The 23,803-nt window shown below is 42.5% G+C and overlaps 1 protein-coding gene across 1 annotated transcript; it reads right to left on the bottom strand.

The window, feature by feature from the left end:
* Positions 1-6,763: 6,763 nt before the first annotated feature.
* On the bottom strand, positions 6,764-7,717 carry LOC309400600 (olfactory receptor 6C1-like; the record flags this gene model as incomplete). Its single annotated transcript, XM_081969160.1, has 1 exon — positions 6,764-7,717. One exon carries the CDS (start codon positions 7,715-7,717, stop codon positions 6,764-6,766), a length of 954 nt encoding a protein of 317 aa, XP_081825286.1.
* Between the last annotated feature and the right edge of the window lie 16,086 nt (positions 7,718-23,803).

The raw sequence follows: 23,803 nt of genomic DNA, 5'->3' as shown, positions 1-23,803 counted from the left end.
CCCCTGGCCAATAAAGAATATTTCTATTCCTATTTCTAAAAGAGTTCACGCAATTCATTGGCCTCCTAAGCTAAGACATCTCTGCCCTTCTAGGAAATTGGAACACATACTCACTTTTCATATCTCTTCAGTCTTGGAGTACTAAAATAGAGAAATATGGAACGATGAGGTTTTTAGAATCCTGGTTTCCATGGGGTTTTTTTCAGCAAACATCAGTTGAAACCTTTATTTAAAGAAACAACAACTGCTAAATGCTAGAGTGTCGTTGACATGCACGAAAGAAAAGGTGAATGTGTGTGGCGATATGAAAGCAGCAGATGTGATTCCCTCAAAGAAATGCCTTCTTCCTGAGACCTGCAGAAGGCATCCAGGAGAAGCTGAGAAAAAGATGCATTTGCTTTAAGCAATGGAGAGAATGCTGCATTGAGGGCCCTAATGGATTCTGTTAGGCATTCTTAGGGAAGGGGGAAGCAGTCTCTTGAGTTACTTCTCCACTACTATAATCACCTCAAGGCTATAGAATCCAGAGAGAATCTTTTTGAGAACTTCCTCCTACAGATAATGAGCAAATCCTAATGTCCCTTTTTGAGTGGTAATCCTTCTTCATTGAACAATTTCAAAATTGGGGAATAGCCTGAAATCAAACAAAATAGTCTCTGCATCAGTTCTACTAAAGGCCAGGGGTGGACTGCTACAGGTCCACCCCGGTTTGGGATCACCCATAGCTAATTTTATGGCTGGTTTGGAGAACCTCCAAAGCCCACCCCTGGCTGGCCCCGCCCACCCTGCCCCTCACACCCCACTCTGCCCCTCCCAGGAATCTCACGCAACCCTTTTTTTTATTGTCCAAGTTTTATTAGTTTTAAAAGTTTTACGGGAAAAAAGGGGGTTAAAGGGTTGTGGAACATTTTGACAGCTACATCGTGTGTGGGGGAGAAGCCCCCCCTCCAGGCCTCGCAACTTTTACAAAAAAAAAGGTAGAAAATTATGAAGATTTATATAGATATTAGCAGTTTTAAGTTTAACACAAAATCTTCAATATGTTTCAATCGTTTTGCTTTTTATCACTTCCAAAAAGGTACATTATAACAACAATTGCAATGATGTTTCAATTCACTTTTGTGATCTGAGTCTTCTTGTTGTCGATCCCTCCCCCCGGTCCACTGGCAGAGCCTCCGCCCCTCCCTGCTTTGTTTATTGTGTAGCCTCCCCCATATCTCCTAAGAGGGCTCTTTTTTTTAAATAAAAGTCTCTGCTTCCTCAACTGGGTTGATTCTAATTCTACTCCCCTCCCAAAAAATCAGCATGCCTTCTGGTAACAACCACCTGAACCACACCCCATTATTGTATATTTTTTTTGCTAAGAAGGAAAATTTCCTTCTCTTATCTCTTACTTTCTTTGGGATCTGCTTAAGAATGGTTATTTCTTTATCCTTATATTTTAATGGTCCTCCCATTTGAGCTCCTAGAACCTCATCTCTTGTAGTTTTCTAAGAAATTTAACATGAACTTCCCTTGGGACATTGTGTGTTCTAGCATAGGCTGAGTTAATCCTATAAATCAGGTCAATATCCCACACAAGCTGTTTGTCTCTATTAATATATTCTGCTAACATTGTGGTCATAATCTCCTTAAGATCTTCATTTTCAACTTCTGGCAAATTTTGAAACCTAAGGAAAAAAGACATCCTTTCAAATTCCATTTTTATCACATGATTCTCAAATTCTAAATTCCCCCTCTGGACCGTCTTCAGGTCATCTCTCATCCCGGCCACACCCTCCTCCAGTACACCTATCCTCTGCTCATTCCGCATGGCTTGTTTTTGCGTCTCCCTGAGCTGATCATTTAAGACCTGCAGTTGATTTTTCATTTTGTCCTGTCCCTTTAAGAGGGCTTGAAGCATCTGCTGAGTGGACAAATCCTTTGAACTCTCTTCAGAGGCTTTGGGTTGTAAAAAAGATCCCAGATGTGATTGTTGAGCAATGGGGCTGGACCTGGAGGATGTTGGGGCGAAGAAGCCTTTCCAGGCGGTAACCTCTTCAGACACATCATGACGCTCAGAGATAGGTATTGTTCTATACAGAGAGATGGTGCCCGTGAGAAAGCACAACCAGTAGAGACCACCAATTGAGCAAATCCAAAGGAGAATAAATCGTTTAGTGCAAAACTGGAACAAATAGGTGGATCAAGATATTCCAAATCCCGGGGAAAAACTTATTTGAGGAGGTTCCTGGAGGTCTATGGGGTGGAAGTTAGTTCAAAGCCACAAAGATTTTTTAGGGAGGAGTCACCTGCACAAAGACAAAGAAGAAAGAGGAAGTAGGCCGTCTTGGCTCAGCCAATACAGGTGGTCAGGAAACAAAGTCAAGATTCCCATGCATAATTTAGAGGAGAATCAGTTCAACCATCTTTTCTCTCGCAGTTGTTATAAAAAAAGAAAAAAAAGAGAATTCCCCCCCCCCCCATTAATTAAGGGAAGTTAAAATGTTTCAAACTTTCTCTCTCCCCCTTGCAAGGGAGAGATTGTCAAAGTGCCTCTTTTCCAAGGAGGGTGGAAATCCCCCCCTCCAATTCTAACTCCTTCAAAAGTTGAAACAAAGTCTCAGAAAAAAAACTGCAAATCAATCATTAGGGTAATAAACTGTAAAAGACCTGGGGAGACTCCCTGCCTCACCACACTTCAGCTGCTGCATTCAAATTAATTGCTTCCTTCCAGGCTGCGTTGGCGAAGGGGGCGGTGGCATTCCGTGTGCTCCCCGCGTTCACCAGCTCCTGGAGCAAGGCTGGAGACACCACCCCCCGCGGCCGCAACCACTCCAGAGGGTCCCAGCAAGCCGCCCCTACAGTAGGGCGCCCCTCCAAGGCACCCTGTTCTCCCCTGCGGTTCAGGGGAGCCCACCGAAGCAGCGAGAAGGCGGACGCACATGTCCGTCGCCTTCAGCTGCCGGAAGTGATCTTCCCATGCAATCCATTTTGGATGTGAGGTAACTGCAGTGCCTGCGCGGAAGCTCACGGAGGGGGCAAGATGGGCCTCCTGGAAGTTCTGGAAGGCCGGAAAGAGGCCCAATTCCAGCCTCTTGAGGGCCTCCAGGGACCAGGGGAGACAGTTTTCACCCTCCCAGAGGCTCAAGGAAAGCCTCTGGGGCCTGGAGAAAGTCTAAATGCCCCCCTCACCTTGGTGAAAGAGGATGACAAGGCCACACCCACTATGGCCACGCCCATCCAGCAACCCGGCAGAGAACCCATTGGCGAAATTTTTGAAGCCCACCCCTGCCTGAAGGCTCCTTTCACCTAACCCAAGACAGGTCTATGGAGATCCTCAGTTATCCAGATCATGTGTCAGGGGTCCAAGTAAGAACCCCAAAGCAATCAAAACCCTGAGGCCTTGAGTTTCCTCAAAGAATATATTTATTTGGGATATCGTATTGGCCCAGCTGGTGAAAACCCAACTCTGAAGGACCCAGGATTTTCCGCACCCAAATGAAAGTCCAAAGCCCCTGCCCTCCAGGTCATAGGTCCATCAAATGGTCCAATCAGGTCACCGCCCCAACCCCAGTTGGCAATGATCCATGCCCTTCCAATACCTGGTCAAGCATCCTTGGCACCCATGAGAAAGAATGGAATATTGGCTACCCATCCCCCAGCTCTCTCTACCTCACGACTAGTGTTCCCACAGCTCCACCCGGCCTCACTGTGGAAGCCCTAAAGATGTCGACAAAATGGCTCCAGGTCTATCATGGTTGTCTCCCGGGTCCTTTTTTCAAAGGGCAACTGGATTTTCTTGGTTTGACTTGAAGAGGTTTCACTTTTCATCTAAGAAGCTTCTTCAGTTCTGACTGAAGGGTGGAGAACGGTCATTTATATCCTTTGGAGACATCTGGTCATTAGCACAGCCCAGAGGCCTCAAGGACTCTCAGACAGAGTGCTAATAACCAGATGACTGCAAGGAATATACAGTAAATCCTTCCATTTTCACCATCCAGTGGAGAAAAATCTCATCAGCGGACATATCTGAAGCATTTGGGTAATGTGAAACCCAAATGGGGAAATGAAAACAAAATTGTCACCAAAGTTGGCAAAAAAACCAAAGTTTTTAAAATTAATTATCTATCCCTCCACATCTCTTGTCTGCCAGCTTGTCTGTCTGTCTTTCTATCTCTCTGTCTGTCTGTCTGTCTGTCTCTCTCTCTCTCTCTCTCTCAATATTTGTCTTCTATCAATCATTTATCTATTTTCTATCATCTAGCATCTGATCAACTATCAATCATCTATCCATCCATCACCAATTATCTATATTTATCTATCTAGCACCAATTATCTATCATTTATCTATTTTCTATTTTCTAGCTTCTGATCAACTATCGATCATCCATTCACCCATCCATTGCCAATTATCTATCATTTATTTATTTTCTATTTTCTATCATCTAGCATCTGATCAACTATCCATCATCCATCCATCCATCACCAATTATCTATCCTTCATCTATTTTCTATTATCCATCCATCCTTCCATCCAGCTATCCATCCATCCATCTATCTATCTATCTATCTATCTATCTATCTATCTATCTATCTATCTCTATCGATCGATCTATCCATCCATATCTATCTATCTATCTATCTATCTATCTATCTATCTATCTATCTATCTATCATCTATCTATCTATCTATCTATCTATCCATCCATCCATCCATCCATCCATCCTTCCATCCATCCATCCAGCTAGCTAGCTATCCTACGTAGAAGGAGAGTTTTATATAAACCCACATATATCTATTTATAGGACTGAAGTCCAGGCTCCATTTTTACCCATTCCATCACAAAGTGATTTAAGACAACTATATAGAAGGATTATTTTATTGTCTGTGTATGTGTGTGCTTGTGCATGTACATACAGTTACTGAAACAAGGCACAAGAATTGTTTATATGTTTGCATTAATGTACACCATTTGTGGAATTACGTATTTATTTGCTTGTTAAATTTATTTGTTGCCTATGTTGCCATGGGGCTACTCTAAGTGGCTTATAACAGTAAAAGTAGCTAGAGATATAACAATAGCAACATGATAAAACAATGACAAGAGAAATATAAGAACGGTAATATGAATTAAAGAGATAGGCAGAGGGGGAGCAGGAAGCCCAGGGGGAGATGGGGTCAAATAATAAGTTCAATAGCCACCTCAAGTAAATTAGGCCAATTTCATACATTTGGATTTAATGGACAGCCAGATGCAAGTCAAACATAGAACATGTGATTTCTTAATCAGAGAACTTCCAAAGATGAATTCTTGGGCGAGAACCCATCTCCTCATATCCTAGAATAACAGAGTTGGATGGGAGATTGGAGATGATCTAGCCCAACCTCCTTCTTAGACAGGAAACCCTGTACCATTTCAGACAAATGGTTGTCCAATCTATTCTTAAAAACTTCCAGTGTTGGAGCATTCACAACTTCTGGAGGAATGTTGTTCCACTGATTAATTGTTCTAACTATCATGGAATTTTCTCCTTACTTCTGGGTTAGTTGTCTCCTTGATTCGTTTCCATCCATTGCTTCTTGTATGACCTTCAGATGATTTGAAGAATAAGTCAGCCCCCACTTCTTGGTAGGGGCCCCTGAGATATTGGAAGACAGCTATCATGTCACTCCTGGTCCTTCTTTTCCTGAAACTAAACATGTCCAAATGCAACAACCATTCTTGACCTCCCTAATCCCATTTGTTGCTCTTCACTGTACACTTTCTTGAGTCTCAACATCTTTTTTTTTTACATCTCAGTAAATTTAGCCTTTTTCCGAATGGCTATTGAGGGGTTCAGATTTGTCCAACCGTGTTCTCTTCATTAACATTTCATCCCACCTATTCCCAATGCAAACATGACTGTGTCCATCCTAGTCTTGATTTCACAAACTCACCAATTCCTTTTTTATACACTCACCCTTAGGATGCAGGGCTGAGCCCAATGGTGGTTTGGAATGGTGGCCAATTCCCACCTTCAATCGTGGAACACAAGATCTTCGGGAAGGTGTTATCGGTGTGAATGTAATAGTGGGGAGATTAAATGCCACTGTGCATTGATTCTGTGACAGCTGCATGGGAGGGCAACCTAGACAGAGCCATCATGAGTGGAAACATTCTTGAAAAAGAAATTTGAACCTATCAATGTGACGTTTACGGGATGGACAAAGGAAAAGAGGAAGCTTATTAAAACAAAAAGGCCAACCTGGAAATAAGGTGAAGTTTTCTGACAGTAAAAACTAGTGGCATTTGGAATAAACTGCCTCTCGGAGTTTTGGTGCTCCATCAGTTGAGGTTTCCATCAATAAACTGGACAACCTTTTGACTGGAATGGAATAAGATCTCTTGCCTTGAGCAGAGGGTTGGACTAAAAGACTTCCAAAGTCATTTCTATCTCTACAACTCACGATTCTAAAACACTCTGGCGTCCCAAGTAAATTCTCTTTCCTCAACTCCCAACTTTGAAAAATCTCTCTCTACTCTTAGGATTTAGGGGAAAAGAAAGAGATACAAAACCAGGATATGACGCTTATTAGATGATACTAATTTAACACAAAGACCTCATTTTTTCAGACCCCTCAGTGCTGGACAACGTCAATGGATATTCCACAAAATTAACAGGGTCAACCATAGAGCTTTGGCCGTAGGAAATGCTACTCCAAAGCACCAAATAACTGTATATTTTTTCATCTCTTTGAACAAGAGATCAAGATATACCAAGTCCAGAAGGAACCCTGTGTTCAGGTTTTCCTTGGACCTTTAATAAAGACTACAACCTGTTTCAACAGATCTTTGAAGGCTTCCTGAACTGGTTGGTTTCTCAAGCTGTAGATGAAAGGATTGAGCAAAGGGGAAACAATCGTGTTGAGAATGGCCACGTTTTTGCCAAACTCCACTTTGTTTGCCTGGGATGGGCTGATATAAAGGAAGATGCAGCTCCCGTAAGTGATGGACACCACAATGAAGTGAGAGGCACAGGTGGAAAAAGCTTTCTTTCTCCCTGTAGCAGATGGGATAGTCAAGATGGTTTTAATTATGTTGATGTAGGAAGCCACTGAAATGCTCAAAGTCCCCAGCAAAGAAAATACAGCGCTGACGAACACAAAAAGTTGAAGAAATCCCGTGTCCCCACATAGGAGATGGATCAATGGTGTGTAGTCACAGAAGAAATGGTCCAGGATGTTTGAGTAGCACATTGGAATTTGTAGGAGGATCACAAAGGAACCGATGATGAATAGGAAGCCTCCAATCCAGCAACAGAAAATCAGCAAGGTGCATAAATTCTTTTGCATGATGGATGGGTAGCGTAAGGGGTTACAGATGGCCAGGTATCGATCATAGGACATGACAGCCAAGAGGAAGAACTCTGTGGTACCCAGATGAAAATACATGAAAGACTGTATCGTGCAACCAACATAAGGAATGTTTTTGTGGCCCGTCAAAAGATGGGACAAAGTTTGGGGAATGACAGCAGTGGTAAATCCAATTTCCAAAACAGAAAAATTCCAGAGGAAGAAATACATAGGGGTCTGTAGTCGGTAGTCTATATTAGCCAAGATGATAATCACAGCATTTCCAGTAATTGTGGAAAAGTAGGCAAATAGAAGAATGACAAAAATTAGGAGCTGCAGCCTCCGACTATCTGTGAATCCAAGAAGTATGAACTCGTTGATTCTCGATTCGTTACTTTTCATGGTTACGATAGAACTCTGATCAGGAATTCAATAGAGGAAAACAATGATTCCACTTAGTATGAATATTCAGCTGAATAACTGCACTCCTGCCTTGAAAAGGCTACTCTACGTGTAGAAGTTGGATGTGATGCAATTTATTTAGATTAACAGTGTCCTGAAAATGACTTTTCCATCTCTGGCTCCACAACGTAATTCTTCCCTTTCTGGGGGAGCTAATAATCTATAACATGGCATAGCAAAAATAATAATAAGAAGAATTAAACCACTTAATTATTTTAGAAGGCGTAAAATGCACCTAACAGCTTTACAAAATTCAGAAAAGGAATGTCAATAATGAAATGCAATATTTTAAATGGAGTTATGAACTAAATTAAACAAATCCAACAGAAAAATGTTAATTGGAATTATTTCTACTTCAGCTTCCAAAACCTTCAAAATGTGATTTTTATCCTGCACCACTGAAAGGGCATGGTTATATTTCAAATCTTATAGTAAAATCTTATGGAAGACTTTATATATTTTAAAGAGAATCTAGAACTTTTACTTCTAGATTACACATATGTTTTTTTTTTAATTTACACATGTAGTCATATTTTTATTACTTATGTAGTAGAGCTGCATTGTTTTCAAGGTCCTTCAGTCCAACTCTCTGCTTAAGTAGGAGATCCTACACCATTTCAGACAACTGTTTACTCATCTTCCCCTTTTTCTCATCTCCTCATCTTTCCTCCTATCTTCTAGCATTGGTATCTCATCCTTTATCCCTTGTTGTTTATATCTTATGATTTATGACCTGTGACTTCCCACTTCGTTGCTGGTACGTACACCGAGAGCTTACACATCGGAGACAAATTCCTTGTGTGTCCAATTACCCCTGGCCAATAAAGAACTTTCCTATTCCTATTTCTAAAAGAGTTCACGCAATTCATTGGCCTCCTAAGCTAAGACATCTTTGCCCTTCTAGGAAATTGGAAGTCATACCCACATTTTATATCTCTTCAGTCTTGGAGTGCTAAAATAGAGAAATATGGAACGATGAGGTTTTTAGAATCCTGGTTTCCATGGGTTTTTCTTCACCAAAGAAGCAGTTGAAACCTCTATTTAAAAAAACAACAACTGCTAAATGCTAGTGTTGTTCAGTTGACATGCACAAAAGAAAAGGTGAATGTGTGTGGTGATATGAAGGCAGCAGGTGTGATTCCATCAAAGAAATGCTTTCTTCCTGAGACCTGCAGAAGGCATCCAGGGGAAGCTGAGAAAAAGATGCATTTGCTTTAAGCAATGGAGAGAATGCTACATTGAGGTCCCTAATGGATTCTGTTAGGCATTCTTAGGGAAGGGGGAAGCAGTCTCTTGAGTTACTTCTCCACTACTATAATCACCTCAAGGCTATAGAATCCAGAGAGAAACTTTTTGAGAACTTCCTCCTATAGATAATGAGCAAATCCTAATGTCCCTTCTTGAGTGGTTATCCTTCTTCACTGAACAATTTCAAAATATGGGAATAGCCTGAAATCAAACAACATAGGCTCTGCCTCAGTTCTACTAAAGGCCAGGGGTGGACTGCTACAGGTCCACCCAGGTTTGGGATCACCCGTAGTTAATTTTATGGCTGGTTTGGAGAACCTCCAAATCCCACCCCTGGCTGGCCCCGCCCACCCTGCCCCTCCCACCCCACTCTGCCCCTCCCAGGAATCTCACGCAATCCATTTTGGATGTGAGGTAAGGGCAGCGCCTGCGCGGAAGCTCATGGAGGGGGCAAGACGGGCCTCCTGGAAGTTCTGGATGGCCGGAAATGTGCCCAATTCCTGCCTCTCGAAGGCATCCAGGGCCCAGGGGAGACAGTTTTCACCCTCCCAGAGGCTCAAGGAAAGCCTCCGGGGCCTGGAGAAAGTCAAAATGCCCCCCACCTTGGTGAAGGAGGTTGACTAGGCCACACACACACCATGGCCATGCCCACCCAGCAACCCGGAAGAGAACCCATTGCTGAAATGTTTGAAGCCCACCCCTGCCTGAAGCCTCCTTTCACCTAAGCCAAGACAGGTCTATGGAGATCCTCAGTTATCCAGATCATGTGTCCGGGGTCCAAGTAACAACCCCAAAGCAATCAAAACACTGAGGCCTCGAGTTTCCTCAAAGAATATATTTATTTGGGATGTCGTGTTGGCCCAGCTGGTGGAAACCCAACTCTGAAGGACCCAGGATTTTCCCCACCCAAATCAAAGCCCAAAGCCCCTGCCCTCCAGGTCATAGGTCCATCAAATGGGCCAATCAAGTCACCGTCCCAACTCCAGTTGGCAATGCTCCATGCCCTTCCAACACCTGGTCGAGCATTCTTGGCACCCATGAGGAAGAATGGAATATTGGCTACCCATCCCCCAGCTCTCTCTACCTCACGACTAATGTTCCCACAGATCCACCCGGCCTCACTGTAGAAGCCCTAAAGATGTCGACAAAATGGCTTCAGGTCTATCATGGTTGTCTCCCAGGTCCTTTTTTCAAAGGGCAACTGGATTTTCTTGGTTTGACTTGAAGAGGTTTCACTTTTCATCTAAGAACTTTACTTTACTTTACTTTATTTAGATTCATAAACCGCTCCCTCTCCCCGAAGGGACTCGGGGCGGTGTACAGTCAGAGTTAAAACACCATATACATATATATACATAGAGGAGGCGATATACAAACTGTACAGTAATGATAAAATTAGAAACAACATTAAAATCTACCCCAAAATCTACCCCAAAATTAAAATAACTGCCAGGAGGATTAAAGAATAGGACTATAAATGGGCCAGGCCAGCTAATTGGAACAGGTGGGTCTTGAGTTTCTTGCGGAAGGAGCGGAGATCAGTGGTGGTTCTAATATCGGGGGGGGGGGAGGTCATTACAGACGGTTGGGCCCTTCACAGAGAAGCTTCTTCAGTTTTGACTGAAGGGTGACGAATGGTCATTTATATCCTTTGGAGACATCTGGTCATTAGCACAGCCAAGAGGGCTCAAGGACTCTCAGACAGAGTGCTAATAACCAGATGACTGCAAGGAATATATAGTAAATCCTTCCGTTTTCACCATCCAGGGGAGAAAAATCTCATCAGTGGACATATATGAAGAATTTGGGTAATATGAAACCCAGATGGGAAAATGAAAACAAAATTGTCACCAAAGTTGGCAAAAAACCCAAAGTTTTTAAAATTAATTATCTATCCCTCCACATCTCTTGTCTGCCAGCTTGTCTGTCTGTCTCTCTTTCTACCTCCCTCTCTCTCTCTCTCTCTCTCTCTCTCTCTCTCTCTCTCAATATTTGTCTTCTATCAATCATTTATCTATTTTCTATCATCTAGTATCTGATCAACTATCGATCATCTATCCATCCATCACCAATTATCTATATTTATCTATTTTATATCTAGCACCAATTATCTATCATTTATCTATTTTCTATTTTCTATTGTCTAGCATCTGATCAACTATACATCATCCATCCATCCATCCATCACCAATTATCTATCCTCATCTATTTTCTATTATCCATCCATCCATCCATCCATCCATCCATCCATCCATCCATCTATCAGATATCATCTATCTATCCATCTATCTATCTATCTATCTATCTATCTATCTATCTATCTATCATCTATCTAGCTATCTAGCTATCTAGCTATCTAGCTATCTAGCTATCTAGCTATCTAGCTATCTAGCTATCTAGCTATCTAGCTATCTAGCTATCTAGCTATCTAGCTATCTAGCTATCTAGCTATTTAGTTAGCTACCTAGCTACCTATCCTACATAGAAGGAGAGTTTTATATAAACCCACATATATCTATTTATAGGACTGAAGTCCAGGCTCCATTTTTACCCATTCCATCACAAAGTGATTTAAGACAACTATATAGAAGGATTATTTTATTGTCTCTGTATGTGTGTGCTTGTGCATGTACGTACAGTTATTGAAACAAGGCACAAGAATTGTTTATAGGTTTGCATTAACCTACGCCATTTGTGGAATTACGTATTTATTTGTTTGTTAAATGTATTTGTTGCCTATGTTGCCACAGGGCTACCCCTAGTGGCTTATAACAGTAAACGTAGCTACAGATATAACAATAGCAACATGACAAAACGATAACAATAAAAATATAAGAACGGCGATATGAATTAAAGAGATAGGCAGAGGGGGAGCAGGAAGCACAATGGGAGATGGGGTCAAATAATAAGTTCAATAGCCACCTCAAGTAAATTAGGCCAATTTCATACATTTGGATTTAATGGACAACCAGATGCAAGTCAAACATAGAAGATGTGATTTCTTAATCAGAGAACTTCCAAAGATGAATTCTTGGGTGAGAACCCATCTCCTCCTATCCTAGAATAACAGAGTTGGAAGGGAGATTGGAGGTCTTCTAGTCCAACCTCCTTCTCAGGCAGGAAACCTTACACCATTTAAGACAAATGGTTGTCCAATCTCTTCTTAAAAACTTCCAGTTTTGGACCGTTCACAACTTCTGGAGGCAAGTTGTTCCATTGATTAATTGTTCTAACTGTCAGGAAATTTCTCCTTAGTTCTACATTGCTTCTCTCCTTGATTAGTTTCTTTCCATCACTTCTTGTATGGCCTTCAGGTGCTGTGGAGAATAAGTCAACCCCCACTTCTTGGTAGGGGCCTCTGTGATATTGGAAGACAGCTATCATGTCACTCCTGGTCCTTCTTTTCCTCAAACTAAACATGCCCAAATGCAACAACCATTCTTGACCTCCCTAATCACATTTGTTGCTCTTCACTGTACTCTTTCTTGAGTCTCAACATCTTTTTTTTTTACATCTCAGTAAATTTAGCCTTCTTCCGAATGGCTATTGAGGGGTTCAGATTTGTCCAACCGTGTACTCTTCATTAACATTTCATCCCACCTCTTCCCAACGCAAACATGACTGTGTCCATCCAAGTCTTGATTTCACAAACTCACAAATTCCTTTTTTATACACTCACCCTTAGGATGCAGGGCTGAGCCCAACAGCGGTTTGGAATGGTGGCCAATTCCCACCTTCAATCATGGAACCCAAGATCTTTGGGAAGTTGTTATCGGTGTGAATGTAATAGTGGGGCGATTAAATGCCAAGGAGCATTGATTCTGTGACAGCTGCATGGGAAGGCAACCTAGACAGAGCCATCTTGAGTGGAAACATTCTTGAAAAATAAATTTGGACCTATCAATGTGACATTTATGGGATGGACCATGGAAAAGAGGAAGCTTGTTAAAACAAAAAGGCCAACCTAGAAATAAGGTGAAGTTTTCTGATAGTAAAAACTAGTGGCATTTGGAATAAACTGCCTCTCGGAGTTTTGGTGCTCCATCAGTTGAGGTTTCCATCAATAAACTGGACAACCTTTTGACTGGAATGGAATAAGATCTCTTGCCTTGAGCAGAGGGTTGGACTAAAAGACCTCCAAAGTCACTTCTATCTCTACAACTCACAATTCTAAAACATTCTGGCGTCCCAAGTAAATTCTCTTTCCTCAACTCCCAACTTTGAAAAATCTCTCTCTACTCTTAGGATTTAGGGGAAAAGAAAGAGATACAAAACCACGATATGACGCTTATTAGATGATACTAATTTAACACAAAGACCTCATTTTTTCAGACCCCTCAGTGCTGGACAACGTCAATGGATATTCCACAAAATTAACAGGGTCAACCATAGAGCTTTGGCCGTAGGAAATGCTACTCCAAAGCACCAAATAACTGTATATTTTTTCATCTCTTTGAACAAGAGATCAAGATATACCAAGTCCAGTAGGAACCCTGTGTTCAGGTATTCCTTGGACCTTTAATAAAGACTACAACCTGTTTCATCAGATCTTTGAAGGCTGCCTGAACTGGTTGGTTTCTCAAGCTGTAGATGAAAGGATTGAGCAAAGGGGAAACAATCGTGTTGAGAATGGCCACGATTTTGCCAAACTCCACTTTGCTTGCCTGGGATGGGCTGACATAAAGGAAGATGCAGCTCCCATAAGTGATGGACACCACAATGAAGTGAGAGGCACAGGTGGAAAAAGCTTTCTTTCTCCCTGTAGCAGATGGGATAGTCAAGATGGTTTTAATTATGTTGATGTAGGAAGCCACTGAAATGCTCAAAGTCCCCAGCAAAGAAAATACAGCGCTGACGAACACAAAAAGTTGAAGAAATCCCGTGTCCCCACATAGGAGTTGGATCAATGGTGTGTAGTCACAGAAGAAATGGTCCAGGATGTTTGAGTCGCACATTGGAATTTGTAGGAGGATCACAAAGAAACCGATGATGAGTAGGAAGCCTCCAATCCAGCAACAGAAAATCAGCAAGGTGCATAAATTCTTTTGCATGATGGATGGGTAGCGTAAGGAGTTACAGATGGCCAGGTATCGATCGTAGGACATGACAGCCAAGAGGAAGAACTCTGTGGTACCCAGATGAAAATACATGAAAGACTGTATCATGCAACCAACATAAGGAATGTTTTTGTGGCCCGTCAAAAGATGGGACAAAGTTTGGGGAATGACAGCAGTGGTAAATCCAATTTCCAAAACGGAAAAATTCCAGAGGAAGAAATACATAGGGGTCTGTAGCCGGTAGTCTATATTAGCCAAGATGATAATCACAGCATTTCCAGTAATTGTGGAAAAGTAGGCAAATAGAAGAATGACAAAAATTAGGAGCTGCAGCCTCCGACTATCTTTGAATCCAAGAAGTATGAACTCGTTGATCCTCGATTCGTTACTTTTCATGGTTACGATAGAACTCTGATCAGGAATTCAATAGAGAAAAACAATGATTCCACTTAGTATGAATATTCAGCTGAATAACTGCACTCCTGCCTTGAAAAGGCTACTCTACGTGTAGAAGTTGGATGTGATGCAATTTATTTAGATTAACAGTGTCCTGAAAATGACTTTTCCATCTCTGCTTCCACAACGTAATTCTTCCCTTTCTGGGGGAGCTAATAATCTATAACATGGCATAGCAAAAATAATAATAAGAATTAAAACACTTAATGATTTTAGAAGCCGTAAAATGCACCTAACAGCTTTACAAAATTCAGAAAAGGAATGCCAATAATGAATGGCAACATTTCAAATGGAGTTATATGAACCAAATTAAACAAATCCACCAGAAAAAAAATGTTAATTGGAATTATTTCTACTTCAGCTTCCAACACCTTCAAAATGTAATTTTTATCCTGCACTACTGAAAGGGCATGGTTATATTTCAAATCTTATAGTAAAATCTTATGGAATACTTTATATATTTTAAAGAGAATCTAGAACTTTTACTTCTAGATTACACATATGTTTTTTTTTTAAATTTACACTTGTAGTCATATTTTTATCACTTATGTAGTAGAGCTGCATTGTTTTCAAGATCCTTCCGTCCAACTCTAGGCTTAAGCAGGAGATCCTACACCATTTCAGACAACTGACTGTTTAATCATCTTCCTCTTTTTCTCATCTCTTCATCTTTCCTCCTACCTTCTAGCATTGGTATCTCATCCTTTATCACTTGTTGTTTATATCTTATGATTTATGACCTGTGACTTCCCACTTCGTTGCTGGTATGTACACCGAGAGCTTACACATCGGAGACAAATTCCTTATGTGTCCAATTACCCCTGGCCAATAAAGAACTTTCCTATTCCTATTTCTAAAAGAGTTCACGCAATTGATTGGCCTCCTAAGCTAAGACATCTTTGCCCTTCTAGGAAATTGGAAGACATACTCACATTTTATATCTCTTCAGTCTTGGAGTACTAAAATAGAGAGATATGAAATGATGGGGGTTTTAGAATCCTGGTGTCCATGGGATTTTCTTCACCAAACATCAGTTGAAACCTTTATTTAAAAAAACAACAACTGCAAAATGCTAGTGTTGTTCAGTTGACCTGCACAAAAGAAAAGGTGAATGTGTGTGGTGATATGAAGGCAGCAGGTGTGATTCCATCAAAGAAATGCTTTCTTCTTGAGACCTGCAGAAGGCATCCAGGAGAAGCTGAGAAAAAGATGCATTTGCTTTAAGCAATGGAGAGAATGCTACATTGAGGTCCCTAATGGATTCTGTTAGGCATTCTTAGGGAAGGGGGAAGCAGTCTCTTGAGTTACTTCTCCACTACTATAATCACCTCAAGGCTATAGAATCCAGAGAGAAACTTTTTGAGAACTTCCTCCTGTAGATAATGAGCAAATCCTAACATCCCTTCTTGAGTGGTAATCCTTCTTCATTGAACAATTTCAAAATTGGGGAATAGCCTGAAATCAAACAACATAGGCTCTGCCTTAGTTCTACTAAAGACCAGGTGTGGACTGCTACAGGTCCACCCAGGTTTGGGATCACCCGTAGCTGATTTTATGGCTGGGTTGGAGAACCTCCAAAGCCCACCCCTGGCTGGCCCCGCCCACCCTGCCCCGCCCACCGCACTCTGCCCCTCCCAGGAATCTCACGCAATCCATTTTGGATGTGAGGTAAGTGCAATGCCTGCGCGGAAGCTCAGGGAGGGGGCAAGACGGGCCTCCTGGAAGTTCTGGGAGGCTGGAAATGGGCCCAATTCCAGCCTCTCGAGGGTCTCCGGGGCCCATGGGAGACAGTTTTCACCCTCCCAAAGGCTCAAGGAAAGCCTCCGTAGGACATGACAGCCAGGAGGAAGAACTCTGTGGTAGCCAGATGAAAATACATGAAAGACTGTATCATGCAACCAACGTGGGAGCATTTTTGTGGCCCATGAAAAGATGGGACAAGGATGATCATAGTCTGAAATCTAGGACTAAATCTAGGACTAATCTACCACAAGATCTGGGTCCTGTTTCCCTTAACAAAATCCAAATTGAAGCATCTTGGAAAATTGCCTTTAAATAGTAGGTTGTTCTGTGGTTCAGAAGTGAAGATTAAATAATGAATGTGAGGATGTGGTGATACAAAGATAGAAATCCTCTGACTCCTTCGCAGAATTATAATACAATAGTAGAGTTGGAAGGGACCTTGGAGGTCTTCTAGTCCAACCCCCTGCCTAGGCAGGAAACCCTATACCGTTTCAGACAAATAGCTATCCAACATCTTCTTAAAGACTTCCAGTGTTGGGGCATTCACTCAGTTCCACTGATTAATTGTTCTAACTGTCAGGAAATTTCTCCTCAGTTCTAAGTTGCTTCTCTCCTTGATTAGTTTCCACCCATTGCTTCTTGTTCTACCCTCAGGTGCTTTGGAGAATAGTTTGACTCCCTCTTCTTCGTGGCACCCCCTGAGATAACCCCTTTAATCCAAAATACATTTTGAGGGATCGTTGGCCCAAGATATATTCTACTAATGATCTTTGAATCAGGTCACCTTCCCAAAATGTACCTTGAAAGTTATGTAGTTACTTCAACATGATAAATGTGTCAATGCCAGACAAACGAAAGATATAGTTCTGAAGATGTTTTCTCTCTCTCTTGGATATCCTTTTGGGCAACCTCTCTCTATATAAATCAATATCTACTACAGTGTGTGTTGATATTGGTCGTTCATTAGAGAGCCCCCATGTGGTATGATTAATCTCTGCTAATTTGATTGCATCTTACGTTATTTCCACTGTACGTAATAGCAAAGAAGCTGTGTAGTGTAACAACTTGTTGGTGCTATCCATGGGGTTTTTGTTGCAAAGATACCGGAGTGGCTTGCCATTTCCTTCTCCAGGGAACTAAGAATTAAGGAATTAAGACAACTAAGATCATGGGATCCGGGCCTCTCAATTCCTGCAAATAGATGGGGACGAAATGGAGATAGTGACAGATTTTATTTCTCTGGGCTCCAAGATCACTGCAAATGGGGACTGCAGCCAAGAAATGAAAAGAGGCTTGCTCCTGGGGAGGAAAGCTACATCAAATGTAGACAGCACATTAAAAAGCAGAGACATCACCCTGCCAACAAAAGTGTGTATAGTTAAGGCTATGGTTTTCCCAGTTGCAATGGATGGCTGTGAAAGTTGGACCATAAGAAAGGCTGGGTGGCAAAGAATTGAGGCCGTTGAACTATGATGCTGGAGAAGACTTCAGTGAGTCCCTTGGACTGCAAGGCGATCCAACCGGTCAATCCTAGAGGAGATCAATCCTGACTGCCCTTTAGAAGGCCAGATCCTGAAGATGAAACTCAAATATTTTGGCCACCAAATGAGAAGGAAGGCCTCACTGGAGAAGAGCCTAATGCTGGGAAAGATTGAGGGCAAAAGAAGAAGGGGACGGCAGAGAATGAGGCTGCTGGATGGAGTAATACATGTCCTTGTTAACTTCAGATAACTGTGGTGGGACATAGAAACTTTGCCAACACTACGCACATCCTGTCATAACCAAACCAACAAAGTTTTGTTGCTCCCCAGAAATAATACCCCAGTATAAATAGTTCTCAACCAGCAACCAATCATTTATTGATTAACCAGAATTACAATGGACCTCCTCAGGACTACTTACAACCCAGATTCAAAGTTACAACACCTCTTTCAGGGTTCCAAGTAACAAGTCCATATCAAGCAAAACTCCAAGGACAGTAGATTCCCACAAAAGAATAGCTTTATTGGAAATATCATATTGGCACTCATCTGGTGAAAGCCGACTCTGAAAGCTCCCACAGTTTTCCCCTAATTAAAAGTAAATGATTTTCTACTTTCTCAAAACAATCAGTCATATAGTCCAATCACGTTGCGGTCTGGCAACAGGGTAGCATCACTCCGCCTGCCTCTGACCAGGTGTGAGAATGTCCTTGGTTCCCAAGAAAAATATTTTGTTTTGGCTACAAAATCCTCTCTATCTCAAATCACGACTCCCTATCGCTCAGCTGCAATGTGGCAACACTGAAGCAGTCCAAAAATGGCTTCAGAATTGACAACCTCCATGATTGCATTTTGAGTGCTTGGCGATTGGCCTACAATTATGGGTATTTTTAGCTTCCTACAGTCACATGATCACACTTTAGGACGGTATTTCCCAGAATCCGTCATGGATTAATTTAACAGCTGCTCTGGTTTGCTTAAAAACTGGGCTGATTCAATGTACGATAACCATAAACAGGTCGCAAAATAAGACAGGGTGGTGTGGTTAATAACTGATATGACTTGCAACCATGATTCTAGGCTCAATTACAATTATACGTCAAGGGCAACTTGTTAAGTCTGAAGATGTCCATACAAAACTGTATTTTCTAGATAAGAAGCTGTGGTAAACTTTCTATCAGTTGATTACAAGAAGTTTGCTAATGGAGTTCTTTGAAACTTTCATCTTGTTTTTTTTTTAAATTATGGTTTTACCTGTTAACTATTTTGTTATTAATATAGTGCCGTGATGGCGAACCTATGGCACGTGTGCCACAAGTGGCACGTGGAGCCATTTGTCAGGGCACGCGAGGCGCTGCCCTGTGAGCTGGCCAGCGCGCATGCGCGCGCTGGCCAGCTGAGTTCACCTTTTTAAAAGCTATTTTTTGCCTTCCCCAGGCTCCAGGGGCTTTATAGGAGCCTGGGGAGGGTGAAAAGAGCCTTCCCCCCCCCCGGAGGCTTCAGGGACCGTCCCTGAAGCCTTCGGAGCGCTTAAAACGACCCTCCGAGCAAACCGGAAGTCACTTCCGGTTTGCTCGGAGGGTGGTTTTAAGCGTCCCTGAAGCCTCCGGGGGGTCGGGGGAGGCTCTTTTCGCCCTCCTCAGGCTCCTATAAAGTCCCTGGAGCCTGGGGAGGGCAAAAACAAAAACATGTAGAAATGGGGGGGGCATTGTGCGCGCATGCGCACTGGGGGGGTTCACGCGTTGCATTATGGGTGCGGCACACCCACACTCGACCCCCCTGCGCTCCCCCCACTTGTGGCACGCGAGTCAAAAAAGGTTCGCCATCACTGGTATAGTGGATAGGGAGACAGGTTAATATGGTAACCTATCTGTAAATAGTATTAGTAGTTTAAATTTTGTTACGCCTGTTCTACAATGAGTGGGAAATTAATATTGTCATTTAATTAGGGGGAATAATATGTGTATGTGTTAATGTTTTTTCAATGCACCCTATTAATGTCTTGTTTGTTGTGTGTCTCTGTGTGTGTGTTGTTGTTGTTGTTGTTGGTTTGTTCCTGTTAAATTTTTGGGGAATTTTGTATTTTAACTTTTTAAAAATAAAATTAAATAAAAGAAAGAACTGGGTGTATTTTATATTCAAAGGATTTTTTTAAAAAAAGAAATTGGTTAATTCCACAGTGTATGAGAATTAAACCTGGGTTTCTAACCTCTTGTTCTCAATTAAGGTTACTGGAGGTCAAGCAAGAAGTTGAATAACTTTGTTTCTTTCTCTTATTCCCCAGAAAATTAATTAAGAGGTTAAGAATTTATAATGGCAAAAACTTTGGGTCCATAGAGGCCCTTCGATTTACTTCGTTTTATTATAGTTAATAAAGAAAGGGAGAATTAGATAGAAGGACTTGCAATGGCTTAATAAGCTGCATTTTATATATCATTAGAAGTCCAAATCTTACTGCAATCTTTTTATATAGTCCAGTGATGGCTAATCTTTTTTGGATCGCATGCCAAAAACGGGGGTGGGAAGTGCAGGGGTGGCATGCGAGGGTGTGCCCACAACCAAATAATGCTATGCACACAACCCTAGCGCAAATGCGCACGTGATCAGCACAACATACACGCATATAAACACACACTTTATTTGCCCTCCCCAGGCTGCGGAGGCTTTCTAGGTGGCTCCAGAGGGCAAAAAACGGCACTACAGACAAACTGGAAGTCACTTCTGGGTTGCTCATAGGGCTGTTTTTTTGCCTCTGGAGGCTCCGGAGGGTGAAAAATGGCCCTACGAGCAACCTGGATTACTGCAACGCTCTCTACATGGGGCTGCCCTTGGGACGCGCCCGGAGACTGCAGTTGGTTCAGAACGCAGCCGCGCGGGCTGTGATGGGGAGTACGAGGTACTCCCACGTAACACCTCTCCTGCGCGAGCTGCACTGGCTACCTGTGGTTTTTCGGGTGCGTTTCAAGGTGATGATTACCATCTTCAAAGCGCTCCATGGCACGGGACCTAGTTACTTGCGGGATCGCATCCTCCCACATACATCCCTGCGGCCAATTCGCTCTCACAGGGAGGGGCTTCTCCAGGTGCCGTCCACTAGGCAATGCCAGCGGGCGGCGCCAAGGAGTAGGGCCTTCTCTGTGATGGGCCCAACCCTCTGGAATGACCTCCCCCCCGACATTAGAACCACTTCTGACCTCCGCTCCTTCCGGCAAAAATTGAAGACTCACCTGTTCCGATTAGCAGGCCTGGCATAATTACAACTGTCCCTCCTGGCAAATGTATTATTATCTGGTTATCTTAGGGTTTTTTTAATCTGTTGTGTCTGTTTTAGGGATTTTTAAAAAATTATATTTATTTAGCTTTGTACAGTTCTTTTAATTGCATTTTAACCTCCTCCAAACTGTACATATTTAATTTTTTATTGTATTTTGTGATATTCTCTATGGACTGTACACCGCCCCGAGTCCCTTCTGGGAGAGGGGGCGGTCTAGAAGCACCAAATATAAATAAATAAATAAATAAATAAATAAATAAATAAATAAATAAATAAATAAATAAATAAATAAATAAATAAATAAATAAATAAATAAATAAATAAACCTGGAAGTTCAGAAACAGTGACTTCCGGTTTGTCCGTAGGGCCGGTTTTTGCCCTCCGGAGCCTTCAAGAGGCTTCCCTGAAGCCTCCAGAGGGCAACAAACACCCCCAGAAGTGACTCCAGTTTGCCCGTAGTGCCATTTTTTGCCTTCCGGAGCCTTCAGGAGGCTTCCCTGAAGCCTCCAGTGGGCAAAAAATGCCCCCAGAAATGACTCAGGTTTGTCCATAGTGCCATTTTTAGCCCTCCGGAGCCTTCAGGAGGCTTCCCTAATGCATGAAAAATGGCCCAACATGCAAACCATTTAGGTGAAGCCTCCAGAGGGCGAAAAACAGCCGAAAAGAAGGCCGAAAAACAGCCGAAAAGAAGCATGGTTGGCTGGGGAATTCTGGGAGTTGAAGTCCACAAGTCTTAAAGTTCCCAAGTTTGGACACCCCTGACCTAGGGGATAGGGCCCACGACATTCCTTGCCTCCCCACTCTGGTGGATCAGGTAGATGTAACTAGCAAGAGATAGTCCCTCAGATAAGCTGGTCCCACGCTATGAAGGGCTTTAAAGGTGATAACCAGCACCTTGAATTGTACCGGCAACCAATGCAGCTCCCACAGGAGAGGTGATACATGCGCACACCGGGGTCTGCACAAAACTATGCCGGCCACTGTGTTTTGCACCAACTGGAACTTCCAGGTGCTCTTCAAGGGCAGCCCCATGTAGAGCATGTTGCAATAGTTAAGACGGGAAATGACTATGATTGACCATGAGTAGGGATTGTTGGTCCAGGAAAGGGCGTAACTGGAGTATAACCCGCAGTTGTGCAAAGGCCCTCCTGGCCACGACCGCCACCTGTTCTTTGAGTCACGAATCCAGGAGAACCCCCAGATTATGCAGACTCTGTTTGGGGTAGTGCCACCCCATCCAAGACCAAAGGGGGCAATTCACCCTGGGCCAAAGAACCCCAAACATAGAACCACTCAGTCTTGCCAGGGTTTAGTTTCAACCCCATCCAGCCCTAACAGCCTCCAGGCAAGGCAAGAGGGAGGACGCAGTGTCGTTAACTCACTGTGGGCTGAGACATACAGCTGAGTACCATCGACATATTGAGGATACCTCAGTCCATGGTGACAGATGATCTCACCAGTGACTTCATATAAATGTTGAATAGAGCGGAGAGAGTACTGCGGAACCCGCAAAGCAGTGGCCAAGGGCTGGATCTCACCCCTCCTATCAACACTGACTGAGAACAGCCGCAGAGGAAGGAAGTGAACCAGGCTAGCAAATGGGCCTCCCGCTCCCATCCCTCAAAGCCGCTCGAGGAGAATACCGTGGTCGATGGTATCGAAAGAGATCAAGCACAGCAATAGATAGATGCACTACCGCCATCCCGCTCCTGCCAGAGACCATCCAAAAGTGGGCTCAATGCCATTTCTGTCCTATATCCAGGCCTGAATCCTGACTGGCAGGACTGACCTATCTATCTATCTGTCTGTCTATCATCTATCTATACAAACTATGCACCCTTTCATCTATGTATTAATCCATTTTGAATGCCTAGCGGGAAACTATCTGGAACAAAGCTGTGACTGCAACACGCATTCAGACTTGCAAGGTTCTGTTACTGACATCTTATAATCAAAAGACTATCAGTGTGATGGAATAGCAGTAAGGAGGTAGATTCTCAGGAGGGAGGAGTGGCATTCCAGAACAGCAGGAGACAACTCAGTCCAGGAATTATGAGTGAAAGAGGTTGTAAACAGCCCCTCCGTGGTAAGTACATTGTACGTGCATATAGTAGACTTCTGGCAAGATTTTGTCTTCTAGATGTGAAACAATAAAGAACTCAACTACAAAGCATGACCATTCTTAGCTTTGGGTTGGTCAATCAGCTTGATATTTTTGGTTCCCAGGTTTGGTCCACCTTGAAGGGCTAATTGTTTGAGAAGATTGACTCATGTTTTAGAAGAATCGAATGAACTTTTTGTCCACCGAGTGAATTCCCCGAAGAACCAGTGTTCCTCGTAAACAAATTAACATGTCAACCTCTTTAATTAAGATGGGAATTGCATCAGAAGGAACATTCAAGTAAACCTTAAAACCTGGGTGCATATTTTTTTTTCAATTTATAAAAACGGGTGGTTTCCTAGAAAAAAGATGGAAGGTCATCTCTCCTTCCCACTTTGATCTGCAGTGCTATTTACTTTGTTTCTCCAATAATACTTTCCTCTACTGATAGCTGTAGACTTTCTTACTAGCATTTTCTATCATGTAAATTTAACAGTTCTCCCCATTATTATTCTGTTTTTTTCCCCTTATCGGTCACGACAGCTTTAAGAGGAATTAAGTTGTGGTTTGTTTGTTTTTTCTAATGTTCTGAGGAAAAGGTTGGACGCATCACACCTTTTTCCTCTTTTTTCTAAAGATTTGGTCCCAGAAAGAACTCATAATGGA

Source organism: Natrix helvetica, assembly GCF_964273705.1.
Source record: "Natrix helvetica genome assembly, chromosome: W".
Classification (NCBI taxonomy): domain Eukaryota; kingdom Metazoa; phylum Chordata; class Lepidosauria; order Squamata; family Natricidae; genus Natrix; species Natrix helvetica.
Note: the sequence above shows the minus strand (reverse complement) of the source record. Positions and strands in the feature narration are given on the sequence as shown.